Below are 10,707 nucleotides of genomic sequence, written 5' to 3' on the forward strand. Positions count from 1 at the left end.
AGTTTCTTTTCTTATGCTTGTTTGCCATTTGCATATCTTCTTTGAGGAACTGTTTATCTTCTTTGCTTACAATTAAGGAGACCCGGGTTCGATCCCTCAGCCGGGAAGACCCTCTGGAGAAGGAAATGGCCACCCACTCCAGTACTCTTGCCTGGAAAATCCCACAGACGGAGGAGTCTGGTAAGCTACAGTCCGTGGCATCGCAAAGAGTCAGACACGACTGAGGGACTTCACTTTCACTTTGAGGAAAAGTCTATTCAAGCGCTTTGCCCATTTTTCATCAGGTTGCTAAATTTCTTTTTGTGCTTTGTTTGAAATTTTGATAGCAGATTACCACTTCCAAAAGTCACCTCTCCTCCTGGCAACACTTCCCCTGACGCGCACAGTGGCAACACTGGGATGAGGCTGCTCTGGGGATGACTACCTCAGCACACACATGCTGGTTTTCTCAAAGTGTGCGGCCAGATTACAGTACCTGGATTTCAGTTAATGGCAATGGAACAGCCACATGTATCATGCTACAGGAGACAGAAGGATGTGGGCCACGATCTCAAGCTCAGAACGGTATTCACATTTTTAAACGGTTGACTTAACTACCTAATAGTAGGTATTTGCTTCTTGTCCCACAAAGTCTAGAACATTGAGTACCTAGCACTTTAAGAAGATGTTTGCCAATATTTCGCCAAAGACATACAGATGGCTAAAGGTACATGACAAGATGCTCAATATCACTAATTATTAGAGAAATGCAAACCAAATGAGGTATCACCTCACATCAGTCAGAATGGCCATGACTAAAAAGGCTACAAATAATAAATGCTGGAGAAGGTGTGAAGAAAAAGGTTTCCGACACTGTTGGTAGGAATGTAAACTGGTAGAGCCACCATGGAGGATAAACTAAAAATAGAGTTATTGTATGATCTAGCAATCCCACTCCTGGGCATGTATCCGGAGAAAACTCTGAAAAGATACATCCACCTCAATGTTCACAGCAGCACTATTCACAAAAGCCGCGACACGGGAGCAGCCTAAATGTTCACTGACAGAAGGGCAGAAAAAGATGCAGTACACACATGATGGAATACTACTCAGCCATTAGAGAGAATGAAACAATGCCTCTTGCAGCAACATGGATGGATGAGAGAGTATCATATTAAGTGAAGTCAGATAAAAAACAAGTATCTTATGATATCACTTATATGTTGGAATATTAAAAAAAAAAAACAAATAATGAAACAAATGAACTTATTTACAAAACAGAAAGACTCACAGACACAGAAAACAAACTTTTGGCTTCCAAAGGGGTTGAGCGGGAAGCAGTTACCTAGGATTCTGAGACCGACACATGCACATGGCTGCACATGAAACAGGCAAACCACAGAGACCTATGACAGAAGGAGCTATACCCAGTACCTGGGGACAGCCTGCAAGAGGAGAGAGTCTGAAGGATATACACACGTGTGTGTGACTGATCACTCTGCTGTATGCCTGAACTAACACAGCATTTTAAGTATACTCAATTTAAAAATGGTTAAAGAAAAGAAAAATGAAAATCTCACCAACTCCTAGAGGAGGAGCTCCTAAAATATGTCATCAGGCTGCATAAACTTTTTTGTTCAAAGAAACATTAGTGATGTGAATCTTTACTTCCCTGAAATACCAAAATTAGTGTGTGCAGTAATACAGAAACCTGCGTGCCACCAGGGGCCCACACTCTGCCCATCCTGCTTCATCCAGGCCTCAGACCCCACCCTTCTCCCCTCACAGAGAGAACCAGCTTCGGGGATGTGTGAGGGAGGCTCTTGAAAGTGGCGATCTTTTCTCTGCATCACTGTTATGAACGCTTCAGGCTTCAAAAGGAGCAGGAAATCTGAGTCTGCTCTGCGAAGTCTCTTGAGAGAATGCAATACAGACAACACAAGGTCAGATGAACTCTCCCTCACGCTCTAAGGCAAGGAGACCAGAGAGAAGAGGCCAGATTCCCCAACAGGCTCTCAGCTGTGTGGCTGGGAGTGTGGGTGTGCCCCTTCTTACAAGTACTTTTGCACACGTACACGGGCATGTTCAACCCCTGCCCGGCCCGACTCCTGCCCTACTGTGACCTGACCACAACACAGACTTCCATAGCTGGGTTGTTAGTTTCTCTCTCTACTTTCTGGAAAGTTTTAAGATAAACATTAACTTCAAAAATACATTTGACCTTAGAAACTATAATTAACTGAATTAAAGCACTAAAGAGTGCCTGGCACAGAGAAGGCACACAGCCCAAGCCAGGCAACGTAACAGAAGAAGGGAGGGGAAGGTCCTTGTCTGGCACAGGACTGCTTGAAGTTATCAGCCCCTCAGCTACAGCCAGGACCCCTGGGTCCTGCTGGGCTCAAGCGGGCAAAGGCCTCCCTAAGCCTTCCCCGGGCTCTCTGCGCACACCCCCAGGTACCAGGTCACTGGGTCCAGAAAGCCAAAGAAACAGTTTCCTCTCCACCCCTGCTCTGGACACTATGATCAAGGCCTTGCAGGGATTTTTTGCCAAGAGAGTTTCTTATGACCCACTGCAGAATTCTGTGCACATCAGAGCAGCAGGAAGAAAAGTCACTTCATTCTCATGGAGGAAAAGCACGTGAATTAAAAATTACCGCTAAATGTGTTGGAAAGAACTTTCAGACCACGCGTTATCTCAAACCTTGTAAGCGTCAACCACTTACCATAAAATGGACCTTGCTCTCAGTCCCTGGCCTTTGCACTCACTACCCCCTTGGCCTCTGCACAGACAGCTCCTGGTCCTTCAGTCTCCATCCAGGGGGCACCTCCAAGGGAGGTCACCCCTGACCCCATCTGAGGGGTGCCAGAGGGGCCAACTCTGCTGTTCTGTGTCCTGCTATGACCCCAGCACCTAGAATTAGCCCCCACCCCAGTATGCTCTCACAGTACTGGCTCAATGAATACATCTTCTCATCCAAGATAGAAAGATTGTGATGTAAAATGACTCATCATTTATTCTTTTCTTCCACAGTCTAAGTAAAAAAGAGTGAATGGGAAACCGCCTTCCCTGAGGTGGCCTGAGGCAGAGAGGAGCTACTGGGTCTCTGAGCCCTCAGGACAGCCTAACAGAAGATCCCTTCTCTTTCAACTTTCGAAAAAGTTTCAAAACTACAGAGAATGAATGACCCACTCATCCCTCATCTGGATCTACCAGTCACTCACATTTTACCAGGCTTGCTCTCTCCCTCTCTTGCTCTGCACAAGCATGCACACACACACATACTTTTACTTTCCTGATCCATTTCAGAGTCACAGGCCCCAGGACAAGAGCTTTCTCCACATGACCACAATATAAGCATCACACTCACGACTAATGCTAATATAACACTGCTATCTAACACACATACACACATGTCCCCAATGCCCTAATAACATCTGTTATAGTTTTTTAAATTCAAGATCCAGTTAATGATTACACATTGTGATATAATCTCTCAGCCTTCTTTATTCTGTTTTAACCGCAAGAAATTATTGCGATTTGACCATTTTTGACCTACAATGAAGGGGACTTCACATGGTCCCACCCAACACTGCAGTCCCTAAGCTCTGAGTTAAAGGAGCCCCACCTGCCTCCCCCTTGTTTTGTTCTCACTGAGGGCTGAGTCCACCCCTGCAGTTCATTCCAAAGCTCACGAGTATCCTTGACCTGTCTGAGGTGGCTGAGGCTCACCCTGCCCCTGACTACCCAGCTCTGGGGTCAGCCACTTTTCAGAGGAGCTCACAGGTTGAAACGGGGTCCACCCACACCTGCAGGGAGACGCCAGACTGTGAGGAGAGGTTCAGTCCAGGAGGCGGGACACCTCACAGGACAGTGACCTGGACAGGATTCTGGCTCCGTGGCGGGGAAAGGAGAGAGAGGAGCTGCCCGGGAGAGCAGGGCTGGAGACACGACAGTCGGTCCCATTAACACCAGACCTGGCCGGGCTCAGGACCAGGTAAACGGTGCGACTGTGGAGGAAGGGAGTCCCATGTGTTAGACGGTCCCCAACAACCACCGCTGGCGCTGCTCACTTGACAACAGCAGTGAGGCTACAAGGATGCCCTTTTCCTGTTGTTAGAAACGCATTCTAAACACTGTAGGTCTAAATGGTTGAGGATTACTAACTCATCTGGCTCAACCTCAGAAGAGCAAAATAGGTTGGATTTGCTTTAAAACATGTCAGAGAAGGAAAAGAAAAAGAGAGAGGAAAATCTTCACAATCATCAAATCAAGAAGAAAGAAGGGCAGGGTTTGCTTTACTTACTTATACACGAGAGAATTCACAACATACATTTTTATACAATACAGGTGGACAAAGTGCTGGAAACTGTGTCAGCTCTGCAGAGCCACGCCCTTGAGAGGAGTGACGGAAGACGAGAGCGCAGCCAAACGCCTTCCACCTGGGGACGAGGAGAGTGGCGCCGCCAGGCTCATGTCACCCCAGCAGCTGAGCTACGAGAGGAGCTGCAGTAGACAGGAAGGTGCTATCCTCAGTCGTGACGAAGGTCCCCAAAGCTCCCCAGGCGGCCTAAGCCAACTGGAGGTCTAGAGGCATCCCGGCCCAGTCCACAGGGGTCCTGAGAAGCTGGGTCTGGCTGTCCAGCTCGCAAGCTGCTACTGGACCAGCACACGTTTAAAAAGGCACAAAAGGATCTGACGCTAGCTGTGGGACTCCAGGAGGAGGAAGGGCCAGCTGGTACCATGAGCGTTCTCTGTCACACACACGGAAGGCCACACACCTGACCCCAGCACTCTCTGTCTGAATCCCCCTTCCAGCTTCAGCCACACTCTGCCAGACCTCCCGCCATCTAAAGGCCCCACTCTCAAGTGAGGTCACGGCACCCCTCAGCGGCAACACAAGGCTCCCAGATCGAGCCAGGCCCCTTGGTGTAGACACTGGCCCTTGCCTGCACCCACTAGCCCTCCATGCCAAGCCCTGTGCTCCCTGCCAAGTGGGCGCAGCTTCCTGACCGACTCCAGGAGCACCACTCATAAAGGCTTTCACTTTGCCAGGCAGACCACGCCCTCCTCTGGACGCCCACTGTCCCCACGGTCACCTGCAGACTGGGCAGCACCCGCCACGTCTAACACAGCAGCTGCAGCTGACAAAGGCCTCACTCTGCCTCCTCGCAGGGGTCACTGCCCACAGCGCTCCTGCAGCACAGCAGGACGGGGAGAGGGGAGCACCGAGGGGCAGCCGTCGAGAATCAGGCCAGGGAGGGGAGCCTGGGAGCCTGTGTGGAAGGAACCAAAGAAGCGGCGGACAGACACACAGGCGCGCAGGCTCGTCACTGAGCGGGGGGCCAAGCCTCAGCACCCTGGCGCGGAAGCCCACACAGGGCAGGCAGCACACGTCCCCGACGTGCGGGCTCAAGTGGCCAAGTGTGGGCTCACCCGATTCCCTACCTCAGGGCTTTAACCAGAGACTACCGAGATCAGCAGGAGCAAAACCGAAGAGGAAAGAACAGTGGCATGAGAGAGAAGAGAAGACAGTGACTGTCTGATGGCTGCAAGCTCAGTAAAGCTACTAAAAAAACACCCACTGAATCAAACACTGAAGAACAAGAGGACTCCATGATGTACGATCATACCTCAGTGAAGCTGTTTGAAAGATGTCTCCTTTTTGGTTGTGAGACCTAGGTTGACAGAGAATTTTGCTATTGTGTTAGTGTTAACTTCCCCCAATCACGCTAAATCTGGGTAAAGAAATTAACTGGGTAAACAGAGGCAGAAGCTATTTCGGCTATTCAGCACTAAGTCACTTAGTTCCTCCCTTTTGGTTTTCAAACCCCGGAAATCCAGTAAAAGACAAGTGCTATAGAATACTTGCCAGAGCTCCTGTGAAGTGTGCAGGATCTCATCTCCAATTTTCTCAAGGCGTACTATGTCACAGTTGTACTAACCGAGTGTTCACACAACCAAAAAAGGTCCACGCAAATTTTAAACTCACCACTTTCAGGAACCCTGGAACTGTAAGGAACTCACTCCTCATCATAAGCTAAGGGCCAGGAATCATAAGACAATTTGTTTACCTAGATAGTCAAGGACATGTCAGAACTTCTGAAGGCAGCCAGAGTTAAGACAAGGTAGCAGCTCTTTACAGCTTTTAAAATTGACACACACTGATGTATCTAAATACTCATGAATCCATCCATCAAGATAACAAGCACATCCATCACCCCCAGTCTCTTCCTGCCTTTGTCATCCCCTCCCTCCTCTCCTCTCCTCCCCGCAACGACTGTTCTACCTTCTATCACCATAGGTTACCTCGCATTTTCTAGAGTTTTATATAAGAAGAATCAAAGAGTATATACCTTTTTTTTAAAGTGTGTCTTTCACTCAATGTAATTATTTTGAGATGCATCCATGCTGCTGTGTGCATCAGTGGTTCATTCCTTTTTTTGTTTGGTAGTGTTCCCAACTCAAGATTTTCATCATCATAATTCCAATGTTTGGAGGAAACACGATAGCAGCACCAAAGGGGAATATTACAACTAAGCAGGCCAGAAGGTCTGTAACAGCAGCTGTTATGGACAGGGCTTCTGAAATCACCTTTCCCTGCCCTTTGAGACACTGGGAGACAGGCCCAAAAAAGGGTCAAATACTCAAAAGAAAATTGTTGCCTTATCTTAAGGACATTTGACAGGGCTGTGAAAAATATCAGTTCATTTCATAAATAAGAAAACAAGTGTTATCTGAACCAACTCAGTTCACCTCAGCGCCATTCTCCCCACCGCCCCGTGACACACACGTGTTACCTAAACCTTCAGGCAAAACCAAAACTGGCAGTCAAGACTGATATTAAAAGTGGAATCAGTGACGTAGAAAGCTACACATGAGAAAAGAGTCTGGTAGCCCCTGAAAAGGTAACAGGCAGCTGTTACCAGACCACCCAGAATTTCACTGAAGGCTTACACCCACACAGAAATTTGTACACAGATGTTCACAGCAGCACTTCCCATAGTGGCTAAGCCAAAGGTCCACCAACAGACAAGTAGATAAAATGTCATCTGTCCATGCTGTGGAACATCACTCAGTCAGAAAAAGGAATGCAGCAGATACATGCTACAGCGTGGATGAGCCTTGAAAACGTGTTCGGTGAAAGAGCAAATGACCACAGGCACAGTACGACCACATACAGTCCACTTACGTGAAAGGCCCAGAGCAGGTAAACAGAGACGGATCAGCGGCTGCCCGGGGTTAGAGAAGGGAGGCTGGCAGACTCCAGGGCACTAGGTTTCTTTCCACGGTGAGGAAAAGGCCCTGAAAGCGACTGTGGGCGTGGCTGCACAGCCCTGTACTAAAGGCATTGGGCAGCACTGGGAACGCTGAGGCGCACAGTACGTAAATTCTACCTCAGTAAAGCTGTGAAACAAAAGTCATTGCACGGCACTGGACAATTCACAGCCTCTCACCCAAAAAGATAAAATCAAAAGGCACTCAGAATAGACGCTCCACTGGACATCTGGTTATACAGGCAAGTCTTGAGGACAAATAAGGGAAAACCTCCCAAATGTCGCAGGCAGCCAATGCCACCAACTAACACAGGAGATAATCAACTTTTCACTCCCCTTACCCAAAGACAAATCCAGAGTTAGGCTACAGGTGGGTGGGTCACCAGAGTTATTTAAAAGTAAAAAAGGACAAACCCTTTTGATGTCATAACAAGTAAGCTCAACCATAATGTTTCCCTCTGGTGAAGTGTTTTAATGCTCTTATTCAATACAGTTCAGTGTTCAGGTGCAGTAAAAGAAAGCAATTACTGTAAAGCAATTATCCTTCAATTAAAAAATAAGTAAATTTATTTTTTTTAAAAAAGAAATCAATTACTTCAACTGAAAGAGAAAGACACGCCCCCACAATTAATCAAAAACAGAACCCAAGGGACGAAATTAGAACTCAGAGCTGAAGCAGAACCCAAGTTTGCTGTTTTACAGTCTACAGTTTAAAAAGGATTTGCAATAAAACAATTACGTTCCACAAAACCACCCTGAACTGCCACAGGTCATGGCACACTGCTCAGCCAAGAGCTCTTTAGCCTCAGTCTTCTGGACACACTGGATACAAATAACAGACAGGAATATCTGATCTATCCATTCATACACGAGTCCAGATTTCAGTATGTTTAAAAGTAACAAAAATACAGCTGTTACCCCCATGTTACAGCTGTGGAAACAGCATCTACGGAGTATGAAACTACTCTGATAACAGGTGTTATCATGAGCTTCCAGCGGCTCACTTATTTCCCAAGCAAACTCTCCCTGCCCCCATGATATGTCAACAAAAGGGAAAAAACACAGATATGTGCACACCTGTTCTCCCTGAGGCCCCACCCATTAAGCTTCTATTTTTAAGGAATCTGGGGTTAGAATGAGTCAAATGTTTTCTGCTTCTATTAGGGGCTAAAAGAAAGTCCAAGTGGGTGGTCTACCCACAGGGAGTGACTCAATCAACTAGAATGCAAGCCCCTTCCCCCAGGAGACAGTTTCAGCTCACTCTGGCTGAGGCTGGGCTGGGTCCCCCCCCTCTGGCAGTGGGTCCTCATGCCAAGGGACACCTGTGACAAGGTGAAGCCTATAGCTCCTCTGTGGCTGAGAATTCAGGAAAATAAATCTGAGGGAGGTGCCAGGCACAGGAATGGAATTTGAGATCCACAGGATGATGGCTACATTCCTTGGGGAGCCTAGCCCAAGACCACAGCCAGCGCCCTCTCCCATCCCCGGTCAGGGACCCAGATCCAGGAAGTGTATGCCGGATACACTCCCATAACACAAACCCAAATTTAAAATAACCAAGCAGCCTTTGCTAAATGTTCACATCATTAAGAACAAAAGTTCCTGACGTGGCAGAGCCACGTATATAAAACCCACTACCACTCACCCACTGGAGGAACAAACTCAAAACCAACTTTTCCAAGGCAGGGCTGCGGAGTTACGTAACAGGTCGGTTTCAGCAACAGGCAATTCAAGAAGAAAAAACAAAACGCAAACACTCTCCTGAATAATCTTAAAAGTCTGCCAGCTTGGGGCTCTCTGTTGAATGCACAAATTCCGTTTCTGCTGGAGGAGCCTCAGCCCTCCTCTCGCCAGCGTCCGTGGGCCCGATGCAATATAAACCCACTGGACACTGGGCAAGAATGAGGGCAGGGGTGCCCAGACTGCGACCACAGGTAAGGGGGTGGGGCAGCGGTCGGATGGGACTGAAGGGGGAATCGGCGCAGATCAGGAGCTGGCTTGAGCGGGGCACTGACCCAGCTGAAGGAGAACTCGGGGACAAGTCACCCCCGCCCAGGCCAGAGACGTACCTAGGGCCGGTCACTTCGGACAGGCCCGGAAGGGGACTTGGGACCGATCAGCTAAGACTCAGTGTGGAACTAGATCCTGAGAGAGAGAGACCAGAGAAGGTCTTGAAGGAGGTTTACCAGGGTCGGCTGGAGAGCAGAAACTGGAGGCAGGTTACTCCGGACCTGGACTAAGCGGGACATACCCCGGACAAGTCACTCTGGAGCAGGAGGGACTGCAGGAGCCGAGCAGATCAGCCCCGGCCAGGCCGGAGGGGAAACCCGAGCAGGTCCCCCGCCGCCGAGGCCCGGCCCCGGCTTCCGGCGCCGCCATGTGCCGCTCACCTGCGCGTCGAGCTGTCCGGCCGCTGCACCCGGGCCGGCTCCGACCGGGGCCCCCGCGCCGCCACCTCCGGGGCCGCCGGGGGGCGTCTGCGTCTGGCTGGGGAGGGTGAAGTCGGTAAACTCGAACTCGGAGCCCTGGGTGTCAGCGCCGAGCAGCTCGGCCTCCTCGGTGTCCAAGAAGGTGAGCGTCTGCGAGCTGGGCCCGTACGCCTCCACGCTCATTGTGCCGCCGCGTAGGGCCCTCTGGCCGGCTCCGCGCCGCACTCGAGCCCGCCGCCGCGCTGAGGCCTAGGCCGCAGGCCTCGGGTCGCCGCCGCCGCCGCCGCGTCCGCGCCCCTGGACAGGCTCAAAACGCCCGCCGCGGAGCGAGCCGGGTTGAGAGTCACGCGCGCCGAGCCGCTGAGCCCCTCAGCCCCGCCGCTTCCTTCGGGGCCGCCCGCCCTCGCAGCCCCCGGCAGGAACCGCCGCCACCGCCGCCGTCGCCGCCGCCGTGCGCGTGCGTGAGGCCGGCGCCGGCGCAGGTGCGCGTGCGCGAGTCCGACGACGGCGCAGGCGCGCGCGCTCCTCGAGGACGCCTTCAACCGCGCCCGCACTGCCGGAGCCCAGCGGGCAGGCGGGACGCGCAGCGCGCACGCGCGGGGGGCGGGGCTTCCAACCGCCGTCCCGGAGACCACACGAGTTCCTGGGGCCGCCTCAACCGCTTTCTGTGGCACTCGGGCAGCGGATGGTGCGGCCGTGGTCGTCTGTGCCCCTAGAAGCGGCGACAGTGCCATGGGTTAATTGAGCGCCAGCTGGATGCCTTCCCGAGGTGGAACACCCAGCTGGGGAGGCTTGGCGAGGAAAGAGTGGTGCGTCCCCTTCACTGGGAGAAACTCCCGGGGCTAATTTCGCCAAATCTTTTAAGATGAGGGCGCATGGCGCATAGTAGCTGCTCATTGTGCACTGGTTGAATAAGTGAATGGGGACAGTCCTTATCACAGAGCCTAGCGCACAGAAAGAGTGGTTGCTGCTGCTCTGGACAATGGTATTATTCAGAGGCATGAAACAACAGCGACGGGGAGCA

The 10,707-nt window shown here is 50.8% G+C and overlaps 1 protein-coding gene across 2 annotated transcripts in view; it reads right to left on the reverse strand.

The window, feature by feature from the left end:
- The window catches only part of UPF1 (UPF1 RNA helicase and ATPase), a 33,608-nt gene extending 23,538 nt beyond the window's left edge, over nucleotides 1–10,070 (reverse strand). The window contains exon 1 of one of the 2 annotated variants that reach the window (XM_061149782.1): nucleotides 9,645–10,070. In XM_061149782.1, coding sequence (XP_061005765.1) covers nucleotides 9,645–9,866 — 222 coding nt within the window. In that variant the 5' untranslated portion in view covers nucleotides 9,867–10,070. The remainder of the gene's footprint in view (nucleotides 1–9,644) is intronic. The other variant, XM_061149783.1, reaches the window with a different exon arrangement.
- Between the last annotated feature and the right edge of the window lie 637 nt (nucleotides 10,071–10,707).

Source organism: Dama dama, chromosome 9 (genome assembly GCF_033118175.1).
Source record: "Dama dama isolate Ldn47 chromosome 9, ASM3311817v1, whole genome shotgun sequence".
NCBI classification, from domain to species: Eukaryota; Metazoa; Chordata; class Mammalia; order Artiodactyla; family Cervidae; genus Dama; species Dama dama.